General features: G+C 47.1%; 2 protein-coding genes across 2 annotated transcripts; one reads left to right on the forward strand and one right to left on the reverse strand.

Annotated features, from left to right (window-relative positions):
* Nucleotides 1-291: 291 nt before the first annotated feature.
* On the forward strand, nt 292-19,913 carry LOC135815733 (uracil phosphoribosyltransferase homolog). Its single transcript, XM_065329070.1, has 8 exons — nt 292-456; nt 7,123-7,165; nt 11,026-11,095; nt 13,020-13,082; nt 16,836-16,930; nt 17,354-17,420; nt 18,250-18,348; nt 18,873-19,913. The coding sequence occupies exons 1-8, from the start codon at nt 371-373 to the stop codon at nt 18,977-18,979; spliced, it is 630 nt and encodes a 209-aa protein (XP_065185142.1). The 5' UTR covers nt 292-370; the 3' UTR covers nt 18,980-19,913.
* Nucleotides 14,663-15,883, reverse strand: LOC135815732 (uncharacterized). The gene is made up of 3 exons (XM_065329069.1): nt 15,842-15,883; nt 15,287-15,577; nt 14,663-15,139 (listed from the first exon to the last, which is right to left on the reverse strand). Exons 2-3 carry the CDS (start codon nt 15,549-15,551, stop codon nt 14,730-14,732), a joined length of 675 nt encoding a protein of 224 aa, XP_065185141.1. The 5' UTR covers nt 15,552-15,577; nt 15,842-15,883; the 3' UTR covers nt 14,663-14,729.
* Nucleotides 19,914-20,592: the final 679 nt, after the last annotated feature.

Consider the following 20,592-nt stretch of genomic DNA (forward strand, 5'->3'; position numbering starts at 1 on the left):
TGATCTACTCTACGAGTAGGTCTACGGTCACTGAGAGCGGTACGCGCGGTGCATGCTAGCTGTGTTTCTTGTACTTTTTGTGTGGTGCACGTGCGCACGTACGTGTAGCTGTCCAAAACTCAAACAAAACAAAAATTAATGAAAAAAATAAGAATCTCAAACCCATGCGCCGCGCGCCGGCATGGCCTTGGCGTGCATATCGCATGTACAATGAATGTACCAATGCACTACCAAGGCTTGGTACTCGTACAGGACATACAATAATAATTATTATTTAAATATTACATAATCATTCATTGTACATGCGATATGCACGCATTTGTGAATGAATCATCATTGAGTTTGGTCTGAAACTAGCCTTGAAGAGAAGATGAGCGGATCACCAATCAGCTCCAATGTAAGAGTCCTGCCTACGAATAATCAGGTGAAGGCCCTGCAGACGAGTTTGAGAAATTCGTAAGTGTTTTATTGTGTTCATTCCGTTTTCCTCGCTGAAAATGCGGAGTCTTGCAATAGCAACCGGATTATGAATAGGACAAATGATGTTCACGATGTAAACGTATGCATGTTCACATTCCTGATTACATGCGTAAGCAAGCACGTAAAGAGTTTCCTCGGAGACAAAACTCTATCACTCTTAGAAGGAGAACACACTTAGTAATGTTCTTCAACAGGAACATTTTTAAAGTTATACAGGACTCAGGAGTATACTGTCAAGCCATCTCTGCAGGTGGAATACATGCGAGAGCAAAGGAACAAGGAAATTGAACTAAGTACAGTAGAGAGGTGATAGAACAGGGCAAAGAAGAATAACTAAAAACAACAACGATAAAATGTGTGATCCATACTGATGATATACGAAGAGAGAATGCTCATGTCTGTATTTCACCTGAAGAGAAGGCTTGACAGTATACCTGTCCCTGCACTGCTGTCCCCCGTGAATTCCGCGATTCCGTGGATTGCAGAATTTCCGCAGAATCCAGTAATGTCCGCAGAATTCAGAAAATCTAGCGGAATATTGCAGAAAAGAGAGAAAAAACTGCTTTTTCTGGAGACTTTCAATGTATTTTCACAGCCAAACCAACCTGCCTGTGACTTTCAAAATCAACTTGCAGTGTATTCTAGAGCTTTTAATTTTTTGGACCAGGATTTCGCATAATTTTTGGTCAGAATTTATAAGGGCAACAAACTTCCGTGGGGCTGCAGAAATTCGATCTGTTTTTATGCTCATTATCCTTGCAGAATTGACGCAGAATAAAGAAGGATTTGCAGAAGTAGCGCAGAATTCTGCACGGAATTTCTGATATTCTGCCGCGGGATTCACGGGGGACAGCCTGCAGGAATTTGCGGAAAAATTCTCAAAAACATGCGCAAGAAATTGCGGCAGAAAACAACAAAAAATGCGGCGAAAAGTGCGGAACTTGCCAGGAATCCCCGGAATTATTTGCAGGAAATTGCGGATTTGGGCCAAATCGCGAAATTTGTTGCATCCTTAGAATTGCTATTTGCGCAGTAAATCTACTCGGGAGTAGTGCTGTGCAAATAACCTACATGATCGTGGAAAACACAGCGTGAAAAGTGCAGACAAATGTAGAAAAAAGTTCAGAAAACAACAAAAACGCGGGAAATCGCCGATTTTGTAGAAAATCGCGGGTTTGGGCCAAAATCGCGAAATTTGTTGCATCCGTGGAATCGCGATTTCCTGGAGGGACAGGTATACTCATGGATAGCTTTCTATATTAGTCCGGGATCCGAGTACTCAAAATCACAAGGTTTGCTGCCACCAAAACCCGAGTGCCTGCGAATTACATAGATCGATTCCCTAGATATCAAAGCTGTAGAAAAGCCTTGTTGGACGTCCTGGATCGGGGAAGGGAAGTAGTAGGAAGCCCGATTCGTCGTCGGGAAACATCGTCCCAAGATGCTCACACACTCGAGTTTGCTTTGACCGGACGTACCGTTGAGCATGCTCAAAAGCGCACTATTTGAAAAATTTGAAAAAGTACACGTGTTGTAGTGCTCCTTCGAACAGTGTTCATGGTGTTCATGCTCTACTTTTCGCATGTAAAGACAAAGTGGAGGAAGCTAGGTTTCCTTGGATCATGGAGTACACGAAGTCAGTACTTGTATCCAGTAGTTATTGCTGGCTCTCATTTTGCAGAGGCTGGCTTCTAGACCACTGCTGACCGGGAATGCTTGGTCGCTGTCCTCATGCAGCATCCGGTTAATTCCAAGGAGACACTCAAAGACAAGCTTGTGCAGGCGCACGGCGCGGTTGTAGTGTTTGCCAGCCATGACTTGCTTGCAGGCACTTGCACCAACTACGCCAGACTCGACCAGCAGGTCTTCTAGTCCAGCACTTGCGAATCTCTTTCCGAGGACAGCGAGGAAGGCATATGCGGTATGAAATGCACCCATTCTAAGAACAACATTCTTGAATTGAGGAGTCTTCCAACAGACCTCAACAGCTTTTGCGTACACAGCTTGGTCGACTGTAATGATACAGTGATCTTGACCTAGCTTGCTTGCAAGCTGCTGTGAACGCACGATCAGCTCGTAAACAGTGGCCATGTCGGTGGGCGAGGCTGGAATGATGGGAAGGTACCCAACTGCCGTTGGCACTTTCGGTGCTTGTGACTCGTGTACAGCAGTATTGAATCCCGACCACCCCGGAACTCCTTGTTTCTCATCCTCTGGCCTTCCATACACCGACAATGCTTGGTCAGCACGAAGCATAAACCAAAGCAGATCCATTGGTGCAATCAGGTGGAGAGACTGCATCCTTCATTCAACAGCTGTGGCTGTAGCTGGAGGCCTTGGTCTGGCACCAATGTTGAAGTCTGGAAGCGTAGCAGACGGTGACATAATACTCCTGGGTCGCCGTTGACCCTTTCGAAGTGGGGTGGACTGGTCGCACGACTCTGGTGGAACAACTGGTGGTTCTGACACTGTTGCATCGCCGGGCAGCTGCAAAATGATGCCATTGGTGCAGTGCGTTGTCCCTTTGCCATCCAGCGTCTCTTCATTCAGGTCATTGTTGTCCCAGCAAAAGGGAACAAGCCCACTACCGGCCACAATGTTGCGAGGGACAACTGCTCTTGCATCAGGACCATGGGCAACCTCAGCTGCATATGGTGTTTCGGTCTCTCTGACCCGCGAGTAAGATATCCCATGGCCAAACTTGTTCAACAAGTCGACTGTCTGCTTACTCCGTGTTTGATGGTGCACAGACAGTGCCAGGGAAACATGCTTGGGTGTCAGTGGTGCGCCACGTGTGTTTGCGTACACAATATCCTGCGCAATTGACAGCACTTTCCTGTTGACATCTGGTGAGACAGTGGCGCGGGATGAGTGGATGTCGGTGACGTCATACTTCTCAAGCCCGACCACCATCATCGTAACCAAGTTGAACAGGATGGCTGGAATAGGGCAGTTGTCCTTGCGCAGGTCTTGGGCATGTGGCACAGTTGGGAGTGTTGGCTGCTGGCTCTTGATTGCATCATGCACCAGCCTGGCAGCGCGGAATAGGTGGAGACTTGCGTCTGCCGCAGGAACTGCATTGCTACTGTCATCACTGTCATTGCTTGTTTCACCACTGCCACGGTTCACAGACGATGCAGCCTGCGAGACTGCAGCACCGAGGAGGTGGTTCAGCTACACTTTAGGCAAGCTTGCTCGCACCGCTGACTCGGGCTCAAGCACACTCGCGCGAACAAACGAGATCCGGTCACCGAAATGAGCGACGAGGCGCTTCTTCAGCAGCCAGCGCCGGTACTGCGAAGTGGTGCCGATCTCCCCCAGCTTCTGCACATACATAGCAGTAAGATTATCCATGGCCAGAGCTTTGATGGCAACCCCTTCACTGAAAAGCTCCTTGTCCACAAACTCCGCGAGCCACACAAATGCCGCATCGTACGGCGTCCGTGGACCATCCGTTTGCGATCCCTTGCTGGCTATTGCGGCGACAGTTCTGGAATGGGTGTAATTGCGGTAGCAGCTAAAATGGCACGCTATCTCCGCAGCAACACAATCCGGTGCGCCATCCTGCAGATTCAGGAGGATTCTTGTGGCTGCCTCGTCCTCTCGTGCACTCGCTGCTTCAAGAAGGCGCTCTCCAGCACGAAATTCAGTGCAGATAGTCAGGGGCTCGGCTTTACGATTTTGTTTTGTTTTTTTCGTTGCATACTATACAGAGGGCCGGATTAAATACTGGCAGAGAGCTTCTGGTGGCCACTCTTGCTCTCTTTTGCTCAGGCTGCTCACCATCACTGCTGGAGTCCGAATTGATTTCCGGCTCTGGGCCGCTCAGACGATGCAGCAGTTCCGTGTGCGTGTATTGAGAATAACACCGCCTGTGGTACCAGCCACGAGGCGATGCTGCTACATCCTCGCACTCATGTTTACGCAGAAAATCCAGCAAGGCAGAGTCCTTACGGATCCGCGCTGCTGTGACAAGACGAGGCCAGCTCGTTGTCGTGAAGAAAACTTTCTCACATTTTTCACTGCTGCTGACTTTCACGCAATGGCAAAGACAGCTTTCCCAAGATACGCCGACTACCTTGTCAATAGAGTGAACCACAATGCATGGACTACTACTACTACTGTTACCGAGAAATACTTCATCGTTTTCTTCCTCCATTGTGGTGGAAAGAAGAAAGGAAACAAGTAGTTAATTTGTTAGTTAGTTTCCACTTCGTCGTCGTCGGCGTCGTCATCTTTCAAATTTTTTGAATTAATTATTTTGAACTTTCGGAAAGTCACCGTTTGTGCGTGCGTCATATCTGCTCAAAGCAGGAATGCGGTATGACAAATATTGAGCATACCAGTCGGAAAGCTGCTCGCGCAACCTCTCCTTCCCCGTTTCGTCTCGTCCAACAACCGAATTTGAGCTTCCCAAGTACCTACCTTTACTCCTATCCAACTCTCAAGTACTGTAGAACGGGTAATTTTAGCGACGTAAAAACCCTAGCGAATTTAGCGATCTACTCATTTTCGCTAAAGTTTCAAGTCGCTAATCCGTTGAGACATTAGTAGTGCACTGGTGATCCGTGAGTAAAATCGCTGCAAATCGCTAAAATAAAACGTCGCTATAAACCGGTTGACAATGGGAAAACGCTAAAATTGATAGTCGCTAAAATTACCCGTTCTACAGTACTCGGATCAAAGTGGCAGCGAAAATTCAAAAAAAAATTGAGGATCCCGGACTATATGTTTCTGTTGAAGAACGTGACGCGTGTCCTCTTTCTACGTGTTAACGCACTCTCCACATACAGGCATGCACCCGGCTCAGAACACATTGTTTTCTGGTTGGCATATCAGGGATATTGGGCGGAGCAGCTGGCGTGCATGAGAAAGACAGGTCGGCCTGCTCTGCGCAGGAGCTGTGACCTGGAGCACACAGAGTGTGAACGAGAGACGGTCGGCCTGCCGTGGGCAGGAGCTGCGACCGGTAGTGATTGAAATGAGCCAGCTGCGGAGATAGACTGCCCTCACCCGATATAAGTATATTGACAAGAGTTGTACTGACACTGTTATTGAGGAAACTATGGTGACAGTGACGGAGAGATAGTGATCCCCAGTCGAATGGGGTTGGGAGGGAAGGGGAAATTGACAACTGACGGACAAACCAGTGAACAGTCAAGTCGTCGGAAAGCAAAAGTGACAAAGGAGTCTCTCTTTTCTCCTTCTCTCTCTAAAGCAAGATTTGGAATGCACGCGTGGGAGAGTGGCGCGCGCTGCGCATGCGCATGTATAGCAATGACATCATAATCAGATGCATGATCATCAGACTAAGTATGAGTGGTAGATGTTCCACGTTCGTTAACAGGGCTTAGCGCACACGCTAAACCACCATTTAATACGTAAGCGGGTAGCAATCTGCTGGGGAAAGTGTCAAAAGTAAGTCGACGGAGCATAATCAATTCAGCAAAAAACGATATTTTGCTTCAATTGAGTTGCAGAGAAATAAAGCGCAAAGAGCATGCATATGGATTAGTGTCTATGTCATAGCATGTTTTGGGTCCAGTTTTCAATGCAGAGATGAGAATTTTTGCGTTGCGGCATGCATAGAGAAAACGCATACAAATCTGGGGGATACCAAGTTACCAACCAAACTTGGCACCACAGATAGGGATGTCAGCGAACGCACTGCGCAGGCCTCTGCGCATGCATTGCGTCATCGATTTTTTGAACGTGATCGCGGCCGACAGAGAAAACATGGCCGCGGTCTGTTTGCACCGCTGGGAGTCGTAAAATTACTGTTCTTCTGTCCCCGCGACCATTCAAATCATACGCGATACAGGAGGACCCACGAGCTCACCACGTTCTCCCCGGTCGATTTCTCTGAAAGTTTGCACATCGTGAAACACCAGTATGAGAGGTGTTCAGGCCAATTTTCAAGGGATTACCCTGGTTGGATCGTTCCAAAATCGGACTTGCATTTCTCGCTCGCGGCCATTTCTTGCGTGATGGAAGCGCCCTGCCCTGGTGAGTAACCAGCGTCGCGCTTGGTAGAGAGTTGCTGCAATCAGCTCCCTGATGTCTTCGCTGCCATTGTCAGAAGCGATGGGCCCTGAATTTGTTTGAGAGTCTCTGGATGCTACTTTTCCTCAGCCTAGTTTTCAGCCATTCCGTGCATCTTCTTCGCACGATTTATTTTGCAAAAAAATGAAAGGGTTCACGAGTATTTTTGTCGGCCGCGCGTAGATGGGCCAGGCTGACCTGCGCAGATGGGCTGCGCAGTGCGTTCGCTGATATCCCTACCACAGACCTGAAAGCTGTCACGTTGGGAATGGGGAATTCTCAGCATACACTCTAGGACACTGAATGAATGGCTGAACACGGAGCAGAGCACTTCTGAAGTTCTGTGATGTGTGAAGCCCAAAAGCGCGAGTACTCAAGTTTTCACATTGTATCCCCGTCCCATAGAACAGAACCTCAATAGTAGCTGTATACATGTCATGAGTGCTTTCCCCAAATGGTAAAATTCTAGGAAAGTTAAGTAAGGTGTACCCTCATTCCTTTCGTGACAAAGCTCTCTGCCCTCACTTCCGTTGTCAATTCTGCGCCGGGCGAAACGTCTTGCTTGCTGCAATGTGTGCTGCTGCAATGTGTGCTTGACAGGTCTACTCGACGCGAAGATTTCATTTTCTGCGCTGATCGACTGGTGAGGCTCATGACTTCTCCTGGACTCTGCGGCCCAATAGTCCATGGCCTGTCAATCTAGGCAGATTCCGACTGCAGAGTGTGCATGTTGCAATGGGAGACTGTCATTTCGAGCATACCTCCTTATTTCCGTGTGCATGTTGCAATGGGAGACTGTCATTTCCAGCATACCTCCTTATTTCCGTTTCGTAAGCATTGTAGTAGAGAGGTTCCGGGGTACGATTTTCCGTACCAAAATCCGCATGGGCGCTACGGATTTTTTCCAGGCGTGCTCCGTACGATTTTTCGGCACGGAGAATCCGTGTGGACTGGCTTTCACACGAACCATGTTTCGTATGGAGATTTTGCGTCATCGGGTGCAGAAAGATGTTTCGCATCCAAATTTGGCACGAGAAACATCGATTTTCCGCGGGAAGTTTTTGATTTCGGTACAAATTTTCAAAATAAAAAGCATAGAGCAGGAATGTGACGTGTTTGCGATCGTAACCTAGGCAATGATGGCAAACACATAAGTTCCGTACTCCGGAACATTTCACTGCTCGAATACGACGTATAAAAAATCCGTAGAGCCTCTACGGATTTAGGGACGAAAAATCGTACTCCGGAACCTCTCTAGTGCTATCAAATGTAAAGTCAACCTTGAGAATAAAAAAAAACGTCTGCCAGGCATGAGAAAAGTATTGTTACTGTGAGAAAAATGTTGTTACTGTGAGAAACACATTCGCAAATATATATCGCCGCAAACTGCTCTGTGCATGACCGTAGACAGTATAAGGTCCAACTGAAGAGAAACAATCGCAAAGGTTTCTCATCGTGAACCAGCCCAATTCATGAAAACGCAAAATTTGCGTGCCGCGAAAGTTTATCGCTTTTAATCGCAACTTGTCGTTTTTCCAGAAGTTTCAAGTAAACAGTTGAATGGTTACTTGGTCTGAAGACAGTCGTTATTCACCAGCTGTTATAAGCGAGGCTCTTATTCACGCAGCTGACTGTATATGAAGGGTCGGCAAATGTGCTTACTGTAAGACATGTTATTATAACGAGTCGCAAATTTAACGATTGTCCAAAATTCATAGGTTAACGAGAAGATATGTTAACGATCTTGCAGTATTCTGCCATATCCACACACAGCATATATGAAGCAGTACGGCCTCGACGGATCTTATTATAACGAAGAAATGTCATCCGTTAAAACGTTAGATTTGCTTCCTCGTTATATATACATGTCTTACAGTACCACGAAAAGTCTGCAACTGCCTGCACACTGTCCTTTCAGTGCTGTAATGGCAGAGTTTCCCCGTCACGTAATTGACTGCCATCGCTAGGACTCGAGCCAAGGACCCTCGCTTATGGCCGGCGATGGTTTGCCACTAAGCATGGTAGTAGTATCTATAAAGCCGGTTCTGGAACAGGTACATGCCCTGCCCCAGAAAATGGGGTTTTATTGATAATACTAGGGCTGAGTCGGGTAGGATTTTCTTCGGGTATCGGGTTTGGGTAGTTTTCCACGGGTAGCACTGGTACCCGATCGGGTAATGTGTCCATGGTAACACCACAGTGCACCCCTTCCCTTACACACCAGGTAGACATGCGGAGTTTTACATGAATTTGCACAAGTGCACTATACATGATGTCATCTGCGACTTCGGGTTTTCCGGTACTATTTTGTACCCGTCTACCCGAGGTCCTCACGGGTAGCATGGGTACCCGACTACTCGTGCACACCACTAGATAATAGAGAGGTTCCGCACTACGTAAAGTTGAGCAACTTTACGTTAGTGGGCGGGAAAAACCCGTGAATTCGCGAGTTTGCACTCCACTTACGGAAAGTTGTCTACGGAGAGTACGTAGATAGGGCTCTGATAACGTAGTTGGTCCGTAAGTGGATTAGGGTACAAATTTATGACTCTCCCCAGGTCGATCTGGTCGTACACTGCCGCGTTCGGAGTTGCCAAGGGCAGCTACGTGATTTGAAAACTCCGTATGGCGGAACCCAGATGCGCATGCAGTTTACGTAAGACTTTCCGTAGATCGACTACGTTTTTTACTAACGTAATTACGTTATGCGGAACCTCTCTAATACCCCATTTTGCGGATTTTAGGGGGCACTCGTTTTTTTTACTGAAAATGATTTTGAGGGTGGTGGAGGGGGTAAAACCCTTTTGATTGTGGAAGATGATGGATTATTGAAAAACAATGAATGAAAACTCATAGTTTGTGTCCAACATTAACAGTTATAAGCAAGATGTAAGATGTTGTGTAGTCAGAAGGTGCAACAGCTAGCACAATACTGACTGATGTGATACTGATATACACAACATCTTGCTTATAATAACTGTTAGTGTTGGACACAAACTACGGATAACATGTAACATTTTGGTCCTTTCTTTTTATATTTAATCCTTGGCTCTCCATCCGAGTCTTATTTGAAACTCATAGATTTGCGTTATGTTGCACTGTATTTTCAAATTTTCGGTAGTGGTGAAACGAATATTTGTTCGGTTTGGCACATTCGAACGAGTATTTCTCATAGCGAATATTCGTTAACCCGGTATGTAGAGTTTACCGGGCGACTTAACAACAGACTTTCGTAAGTTCGCTAATACTTGACCATCCTTCATCGAAAGGTCTATCGGCATTAGCAAACTCTCAGCTGTCGTCTAGAAGCAATCCGAACTACTTCACATGTCGTTTATCAAGGTCAAAGGTTACGCCACGGGGAGAGGTGATGACCTTGGAGAACACGGTGTGCGTCGAAAGTGGAAAGACGCTCCCGTCATGTCTGGTCTTTTTTTTTGTTCGGTTTGGAATCTTTCGATTGCGATAACTGATTTACATTTTGGTCTCTTTCTTTATCGAACGGTCTATACGGTGGAGAATTGTTCTAGCTTTCCGCTCGCATAATTCTTTTCTGCATAGTACTCTGTTTTGATATATTTTCTGTGGTGGAAAAATGCGCAGCTCACGGACCATGGATGCACACCTCATGAACTGTGTATTCGTCATCCCAGTAGCGATAGTTCAACATTTTTTTTTCAGGCTTTGAACCTCGCGCTTCCTGTGAATTACACAGTGGAGCTCTGATAAGACATATGGCCATGGGGTAGTACCGTAAAGTACCGTTGATTCCCAGCTGGGTTTTCAGTAGGGGACGGACTGTCAAGTGCAGTACGATGTACAACAGCGTGGAGGATCAGACTCAATGTGCTGGATTGTGCACATTTTCATCCTGCACTGGCACGTATTGGGTACAGCAGTGCATGCGTCGGTTCAACATCGTATTTCGTTGTATACGCCGTAGTCGCTTCACAGGTAGAACATCGACAGGGGGCGGCAATTAGAGCGGGGGGGGGGGGGGGGGGGGGGGGGGTGGATCAACAGTACTTTACGGTAGTAGGAAATTGTACTTAGTATCCGAGATACTTATCAACACATACAGTACCGTCGGTCGCCGAAGAACTGGGGGGGGGGGGGGGGGGGTAAGCCTCCTGGCCTAGACCCTTCTTATTTTCATGTACATGTATTGCTGTCTATGCACAGTTGAGTCACCGTGTATACATGGGTATGCTGTGCTTGGTGAAATACTAGCCTGGTCGTTCTTCGGCGCCCGACAGCACTGTACTTCAGTACGGATCAAAGTACCCATTCTCTTGACATGGTCCAAACCAGGGAGTCGTCAAAATACCGTATTGGACGACTCCCTGGTCCGAACTAAATGAGAGTATATCATATCATCAGAGTGCGTACTAAGTGGGTCCCATGGTAAATCTACCGCTTCGTATCCTGAAAGACCTGGAAATGCTGTCATATTCGTAACGCATGTCTGTGGGTGCGCCTCCCACTGTGTTTTTCCCACTCCAGAGTCGTCTAGCGGTGGAAGAGGGCTTGAATCTGTTGCCTTCATCGCCAACGGTGGTCACAACGCCAACCGGTACGAATACATGTACAGTGCGTATCGGTTATAGCGTGGTCGTGTAAAAGAATATACTGCTTACACGAATGAACTCTCATATTTTCATAATCATAACATGGGTTTCAAGTGAACATTAATTTTATTCTTACAAGCAATGTTATCACATAGTATAATACATCGGTCCTAAGCATGGATTTTGTGCAGCAAAACATACCAGATTAGTACAAAGTGTATCGCCTGTAGTAATAACTAAGTTACTTCCGTCCAATGCAGTTCTGATCCGACTCGCATTGCATCGTAGTGCTGCAGGTTCAACTGTTGCGTCATGTACATGTATCTCATGTTGCATAGCCACATGGCAAGTGTATGGGACTATGAACACCCGCATGCATAGCAAGGACACGTTGTATGTATGATGGCCATCCTGTCACTACGCACATGCACCTGATATGTCACACTTAATTTATCGTGTGAGAAATATCGGAAATAAGAATAGATAGTCGTGTTTCAAACATCCACGCTATATCCGATACCTACTGTACATGGATGAACTGAACTTGCAGTAGTGCTGCACTGGTTGACACACATACACGCGCACGCACGCACGCACGCACACACACACACACACACACACACACACACACACACACACACTTGTACTTGTTGCTCACTGCCAACACTGGTCACGTGGGTCTCCCTGGGAGAGGGGAGAGAGACTCAAAAGGAATCTTGGAAAGATGACTCATTTGCCTATTGAACCGCCCAACGGCCGACACCCCTTGAAATCCCCAAAACTCTGGGTGGACTTGAAAATGATCCCACTTATGGGCTCACCACACCTCAGTAAGTGGGTGAGGACAAGGTGCAGAAAAAGAATTGACGGCATCAGGGTATCCGTCCCGGGATCCAACTGCAGTTACCCCTGCCGGCCCCCAGTGAAGGTAATATTTGCTACTAGTGTGGGTGGCTAAATCAGAGTGGATCTGATAGAAGCTTCACTAGCACCATTGATTACACAAGAGTTAATCTAGCCAGAAGCAGTCCATGGTTAACAGGTATGTATACTTCAAAATAGAAAGTATATGAACCCTCGCGCACGCACACGCGCGCACACACACACACACACACACACACACACACACACACATGCACGCGGATAGGTTTGACAGTTACACTTCCATACACCGTGTATAATGAAGATGTCACTTACATACTCTTTACACATGCTCAATAGAGAGGTTCCGCACTACGTAAAGTTGAGCAACTTTACGTTGGTGGGCGGGGAAATCCCGTGAATTCGCGAGTTTGCACTCCACTTACGGAAAGTTGTCTACGGAGAGTACGTAGATAGGGCTCTGATAACGTAGCTGGTCCGTAAGTGGATTGGGGTACAAATTTATGACTTTCTTCCCAGATCGATCTGGTCGTACACTGCCGCGTTCGGAGTTGCCAAGGGCAGCTACGTGATTTGAAAACTCCGTATGGCGGAACACAGATGCGCATGCAGTTTACGTAAGACTTTCCGTAGATCGACTACGTTTTTTACTAACGTAATTACGTTATGCGGAACCTCTCTATTGTTACCAAGTGTTTGCAGCTATTGCAGGGGCAGTCCAGTGCGACTTTGGGGCATCCAACACTAACGTCAACATGTTCTCAACTCTTTCACTGGACACCATTGTTGAAGCACGTATGAAGCAAATGAGATTTCGTTCTTTGTGGATCTGATCTACCCACCGTTTAAAAGCTGTATCCGAAGCCTGATCGTAGGGTGATGGCGTCCCGCGGCATTTCGGAGCACCCACATTTTGTGTGTATGCATGTGCTGTGTGTATATGTGTGCTGTGTATGTATGTGCTGTGTGTGTGTGTGTGTGTGTGTGTGTGTGTGTGTGTGTGTGTGTGTGTGTGTGTGTGTGTGTGTCGCACGCTGATTGTGGCAGGCTCCGAGTATGAAGGGGTCCAGTTCTCGTCACGAATCTGTGGAGTTAGCATGATGAGAAGTGGTACGTACTTGTGCAATGTGTCCAGTCTGTTTTGAAACACACTACGGGTACCGGTACTGGTAATTTTAAAGGCTGGCGATTTGGCAGTGGTCTTAGTAATTTAACCCTTTACCAGCCACAGGGAAAATTTTCGAAAATCGGCATATTTTCATGTTCTTCAGATTGAAACTTCAGTTCTACTCACCCAATAATCACAATCCTGGGCTTCTTGGAAAGGACTTAGGTCGTCGCGAGAGGAAGAGAATGAGGCCGAGCATGGTAACAAGGACAGTGCTGTTGAGCAGAGAGGGTGCAAAAAACGCTTCAAATGTACGCAATTTCGGCCTGTGCTGACCATTTTACTTTTGTCGATCGCTGGGTTCCGATTTCTTTCGCGGTGAACTCCAAGGAATCTCACAAATGAAACCTGTGCAAATTGGAGTTGATCCGGTCAGCGAAAAGTCTCAAAATGTCATCGTTTTGAGTCGTGCTCAATGCGTACCAGTTGCCGCGATCAGGGGCTCATTTTGCGAGCGATTTATCTCAGAAATTGCAGGTTGTAGCTCATAGCGGGTTGATGCTAGGGACAGCTGAGAGTTTTCTCTTCGACCTGGATATTTGAATTGTTGAATTAGGGCGAGTTTTGACAGAGTTACGATCATTTGAAGTTTCATGTACACATCAGCTGGTAAAGGGTTACTAGCAGGGAGTCGTAAAATACCGGGAGGCGACACGCCACACATTTCACGATCCGAGGATTGCCGCACTCGACCCGCGAAATTTGAAGCGTGATTGAAACGTCGTCGTCATCTTCTTTTTCTCAATTGTTTTTGCTATATGCTTCGAGGCTATTCTGGATCTCCAGAGCGAAAGCTGGTTGTTTCTGATACGTACCACGCATTACCTTAGGTTGAGCCGTGGCTTTTAATTTTTTTTTTGGAAGTTCACTGCTTTGGAGACGACGGAATGTCAAGGTAAGTTATTCACGAAATGTACTCAAATTTGAATTGAGTCAATGCGAATGACACCCTGTTTTCGGAATAGTTCTCCACTAAACACACCATGCCCATGGCCCCTTCATGTTATCCAAGTTCCATTCTAGGTTTGTGTGAAGTTTCGAGATGAAGTTCGACGATGTACTCACCTTTCCATGGAAGGGAAAAAAAAGTAGCATATCAAACAGAATCCATGCAGTATTTGATGCCGCTATCCTCATTCTTCTGCATTCAAAGTGTTTCACATCTATATGGCCCATGAACTGCAAACAATATTTGTCATTTCTTAACTGTTCATAGCTGTTCATAACTGTTCTGAACACATTGCCTTCAGGAAACGTAAGGCCGAGTCGCCTCACCGACTGAGCAAAGTTCTCTGCGACGAAAGTCACACTATCGGCGAATGCACTCAAGGTGAATACCCGTCAATATCCTGTATACTGCTTGTACCGCTTATCACAGCAGCATACACACAAGCACACATACACATACACACACACACACACACACACACACACACACACACACACACACACACACACACACACACACACACACACACACACACATGCATGCTCGTGCACACACAAGCGCAAAATTCACATATCACTGGTTCAGTTGTTTTTATCTGTGTCGTATTTTGTCTTATACAGAGCTTCCGAGCCACGCCGAGTCACCTGACCAACTGAAGAAGGTTCTGTGCGACGAAAGTCACACTATCGGCGGTTTCACGGAGCGGTTGGTCATTTCTGGGCAACGCTTGATGCTCAGATGTTTGGAGAATGGCTCCAAAATTCTCCAAACAAGGCTGAAGGCTTGTCACGGCATCCTTGCCAAATAAAGGTATAAGCTGCAGCAAGTTGTCGTTGCGACACCTTGCTCCTTCCAGCTCACGCCGCACGGCCACCAAGCACCAACCACCATGGTACTTTTCAGCAAGGTGAGACAAATCGTCAATCACCGGTTCGGGGATGGCTTCAGCAGCTTTGGATGGTGCTATTGACGCTTTCCTGATAGCAGCGGCAGCCGTGGCATGCAGGTAGCTTATCAGATTCGCTAGCACTGCAGATGTAACTTCCAAATCTGAAGAAGAGAAAAGAAAAAGACAACATATAAGGACTGGTGGTTGCAGAGACTGTACTAGTATTCAAAAGCCAGCGTTTGCATACCTAGTCTGCATACCTAGTCAGAAGCCAATTTTTTTCCAACATGCATGCAAAACGCACTGACCTTCACAATTGATTTTCACTTCGGGAATAGCTGTTGCGATGACGGACAGCATTTGTTGCCATGCTTGCGAAATATCAGCACCCTTGCATGCCTTCAGCTGGCACACTTCCTGGCGTAGCAGATTTGCAGTACCTGATGCCTTGTGTAACCGTGTCGTAATAACATGCAGGAATGACTCCGTCGCCTCAGTAACACTCGCCTGTCTCATTGTCAGCAGTTTGCAAATTCCATGGATCACTGCACCTTCCATAGGCCTGTACACCATGATGGCACTACCACTCTTACATCGATCTGCACATAGACAAAGTATGGTTTGAGGATGGAGGTTTACATCATCTACGGTGATGATACATACTAGGTACACACGTAAATTTTCAGGACTTCAATAAATATCCTGTCACAGTGAACAGACAATGCATCGTGGGCAGACTAGGATGAAAAGGATGGTGTCGACCACCTAATTTATCGGGTCAGTTCGGGCACTTAGGTATGCTACAGATTATACATTCGTGTCCACAAGGAAGAGACAAAAACATGCAAACGAAAGAATCTCACCTGTAGCCCACAGCTGAACATCCCCACAACTCAGGTCACCAAGTGAATAAGTCATCTACATCTTCCACGGTGGACTCATCACTTTGGCAGTCATCTCTGTCAAGCTCCATCATCCTTTACTTCGAAGGCCAAGGCACAAAGTATTATTACTTAGAAAAACAAAACGCTGACACTGGATTCGTTGTGTGCAGGATAATTTTATTGAGTTTTCAAATTTTTTGGACCAAACAGCGAACGCGTCCTTTTGCATGACCTGCGCCGCTTTGACCTCATGGGAAGTCCCTCGCCATGCAGCGCGTGAGGTCTCAGCACTCGTGCCCGAGCTGAGGCAATCATCCGACGCGGTTGTGCATCTCGTGTCGCCTCCCGGTATTTTACGACTCCCTGGTTACTAGTAACGGCGGAAGTGTCGTAAGGTCACACATGCACTGGGGTTCACTTCGGCGTCGAGGTTCTGCGGCAGCAAGCCTGGTGTTGCTCCAGCGAAACCACATGTGTATGGTCACACATACAAACAGGGCAAACTCCTACTTTGGCGGAAAATGAGAAAGTGGACTGTGGTGCATACGGTACAGAGAATAGACGAGGTCAATGACTATCTTGCACGCATTAATTGTTGCATGGACATCATACGCCGCCAAATTTCTCGTAGCAAGTCCATATACAGCAGACCGTGGTGTTTTCCGCTGAAGCGAAACCGCAGAAGCGAGTGTTCCGCTCCCAACATTTTGGGTGCAGCGGATTTTGAGTTTCCGCTGGAGCGGAAGTTCCGCTTTTCGCCGTTGCCATGGCATTTTCGCTCCTGCGACGTCACTTCAGCGGATCCGCTACTTTTGAGTTCATGTGTGACCGGGCCCTAAGCCTCACCAAATCATTTCCTTTAGAACAGGTACATGCAGTTTAAATACGGCTGGTCCCAATGAAGGTATTCTGAGAATTCACTGGCCACTGCACTTCGATCCTGATTATGATTCCCCCTGTCCTATGTACACAGGTGAGGCCATGGAGCTGGCGTTACGTGACTGCTGCCAGTCCATCCGCATTGGAAAGCTACTAATCAAGAGAAAGAATCCCGACGAGGAGCCGACCGTAAGGGCACCCCTTTTTCCATTTGCTTGTGTTTCGAAGTGCATTGCACCCCTGAGTCGGGGGTGCTTTTGTTCAGCTGAGCTTGTAGTGCAGCACATTGCTCTTGCTGTGATGTCATGGCGGCCAGGCAGACATGTGTGCAGCACTTCACTTACCTGTACCAGTATTTTCTTTTCTTTTCGGTGAACTAGTTCACAAGCATGATAACTGAAAAGATGACATGATAAAGATGTGTCATTGAATTTATGCTGAAAGCCGCCAAAAAGCAGAACCCATTGTTTACCAGTAACGGTTTGTTATGATTGGTTTTTGTCAATACATGCACACTGTATTTCACTTCCACTGGCTTATGCCAGATTTACCCGCGCTCAGCGAAATGTGAATGCATGGCAGCCACGTGATAATCTGTGTTTTGTGATGCAGGTTTTTTATGCCAAGCTTCCACCGGATGCTCATGAACGTGCTGTGTTCCTTATGCATCCCCTTCTTGGTAAGGGCCAGGTCCATTGGTTCATTTAGCATGAACGCCACACGAATGCCCCTTTGATTTGGCCTAGCTTTCAAAGGCGGAAATCAGGAGGTTGGGATAATATCCCAACCTTATTATTATTACTCAATCTGCGGACAGCAACCTTATTATTATTATTTTGTGCTCTGTTAGTGCTGTTTGGGTTTGTCTTTGATCAAAGAGTGCACCACTCCCCAGAGTGTGCAACCACTGGGATGGGTAGCTTTTACGTACAGTATATGTTTTCAGTAGAGCTGAAACGATCGTGATGTTTCCTTAGTGGATTAGCTGATACCGTATAGGCGGGAATAGAAGCCGCGGGGCTCTTTTTTTCCAGAAGACACATCGAGGGGGGTTATATTTGAGAGAGGGCTTTATTCGAGAGGGGGCTTTATATTTTAAAAGAAATACCAATTGTTTCACACTATTCATGTTGATCAGTACATGCAGTGACTACACTCGATCGCTGTACGGTAAAGTACCCGTAACTGCACTGCATGGTACGGACATTCCGCACTCGATTATAGCCTGGGCTTTTATATGAGCCGGGGCTTTATTATTCCAATTCCCTCTGACACACGGGCTCTATTTGAGAGGGGGCTTGTATTCGAGCGCGTACGGTATGAACTTTCAGAATTACGTTATTTTTCCAATGGTGGAATCAGCTCTTTGCATACATACAGGATGCAAGACCGTCCGCACGCAATGCGGAAAGTGAATGGCTCATAAATTAGTCATAATTGTCACTGTAAGAAATAATCTGATCATGCGATGAATTTATTTTATGTCTCCATCTTTTTTTCACTCGCAGACACCGGCGCATCTCTGTTGAAGGCGGTGGCGCTACTCAAGGAAAGGAGAGTGCCAGAGTCCAGTATCATCATTTTGAACCTCTTCTCGACTGATGAAGGTAAAAGATGGCCGTTTGTGTACAGGAAGTAATACGTCTGCATGTTTGTGCTGTTTAGCGTTTGCCGCTGGGGAACTGTGCTTTGCACTTACGGATACGTGCTTGAGATACGTGCTTGAGATACGTGCTTGAGATACGTGCTTGAGGTACGTGCTTGAGAGATGTGCTTGAGCCTGTGTTCAAGCCCCATGGTGCACCCGCTGGTACCTCTGTTCAAGCTGGGAGGGGGAGCAGGTTTCAATACGGCAACCTAAGTTAGGATTCAATAAGAGAGAAGGGATGTTGATGCGCATGAGTCGCATGCTTCCATGTTGTCTGACTGGATTGACCAAAGCAGCATTGGTTGGCTGGGCTAGTCACATAGGCAGTTACAACATTGTAGTTCTGCACGCTCCAGTGCTCTCCCATCTAGCGCGTGTGCTCACTGTCCTGTCTGTCTGTTTCTTGGACACTCAGTGTACAACTTTTCTTGTGTGTGTGTGTGTCTGTGTCTGTGTGCGGTTTTGTTTTGTTTTGTTTCCCAGGAATTCGCTCTATTCTGGACGTGCATCCGGATGTCCGGATTCTCACCACCGAAATTGGAACCGCGTGTCCGAGTCACTTTGGTCAGATATACTTTGGTGCTCGCTGAGTCAAACGTTGCTGCACAGCACTACGTCCAGCGTGTGGATGCGACCAGCAGTTGTGCTACTTGCTAGAATCTGCTTGAGCTACGAAGCTTTTGGTGATATTGCCAAGAAAACATGGAACCCCAACCTCTTGGGGCTGACCGAAAAGAAATTGCTAGTGCTGGTTTTTCCTGTTGTCGAAATTGGCATACGGTGTTGGAGTCTTACATCAGTATGTCTGTTTTTCCCTCGTGATGTTCGTGTTACGATATCGTTCGCAAGGTATTTCCGTCCTGTCTGAGTCAATTCCGCAGTCCAGCTGTCCACCTGCATGGTTACATTGCTGCGGCTAGCTTGCCACATACACCGTCGCTCCATGCCTTTCCTAGCGCCATCGGGTTTAGCACTGTGCCAGTCGCTGCCGGGTGCTGCCCTGTCCTATGCTGGGTCCTCGTGTCCCCACTGCCCACCCTGCCTAGCTTGGATTGCTTACATGTGTGTAGCAGCGCATGCGCTATGCCGTTGCCAAGTTCACATGCTTGTGAATCCTTATGAGAGTCCCATCCTGCTGATAGGCGCTGTCCCCATAGATGTTACCAACTGGGTAGCTAGCTGTTTGGATTTTTAATGACCCCAGTCACACCCTGTACCAGGCTTCAATGTGCTCATACCACATTGTTATGTTTTGCCACCATTCTGTGGCTAACTTTGTCCCGTTGCGTCTGGTTTTTACAGTTCTTCTGTTGGTCTTTTGACTGACGTCATCCTTTTTTTTTTTTTTTTTTTTTTTTTTTTTAACCCGCTCTCCCATCACATTGCTCTTTACTTCCTGTGCGCGGATGGGATCTAGAACGTATGTGCAGCGCCTAGTGCTTACCTGCATGTATGTTTGCGTCTAACTTTGCGACGTACGTATGTGTGTGTCTCTCCAGTCGTTTACTTTCTCTTTGCCAGTCGTTTGCCGCAGCTTCTTGACCAGGGAGCCCCACATATACCAACATAGTGATTGTATGTGTGGGGCTAGCTCCCTGGTCTTGACGGCCCGGCATGGAGCCTCTCTTTATGTAGTGCTGCTTAGTGAACTCCTAGCATGTTACTGAACAATTGCTGGTCACTGTATAGTCCCAGGCATACAGACACCGGTGCACCGGGTTGTGCGTCGGTGCAGGGCGCTAAGTTCTGCTAGTAGGCATACCGTACTCTTCCCCGTCTTGCTCGAGTCAAATGCCTTGAAATGGGGATTGCGGGATGGACCAAGAGTACATAACCCCCTGGGGGGGGGGGGGGGGTTATGTACTCTTGGATGGACAGGGCCTTGTGGGCGTATCATTATCATGGATCGGACCGCGTACCGCCTATCCTAGGCCTACCGCGTGTGCAGGGACAGAAATATTAATTTTTTTACTCTTTTCAAAGCTTGCACAACAATGCATGACAGCAAGAGTAATAACCCCCCCGGCCGGCCCGAGGTTATGTACTCTTGATGACAGTGCACGTGTAGTCTACGTTGCGCCACGCGCACGTGCATGCAATCCACAAATCATGAATTATTTTTGCATGCTTCATACAGTCATTATTTTTATGCGTCAATGCCGCGCCGCATGCATGCATGTCTTTTTGATTTTGAATGAGGAAG

Source organism: Sycon ciliatum, chromosome 4, assembly GCF_964019385.1.
Source record: "Sycon ciliatum chromosome 4, ocSycCili1.1, whole genome shotgun sequence".
In the NCBI taxonomy this organism is placed as follows: Eukaryota; Metazoa; Porifera; class Calcarea; order Leucosolenida; family Sycettidae; genus Sycon; species Sycon ciliatum.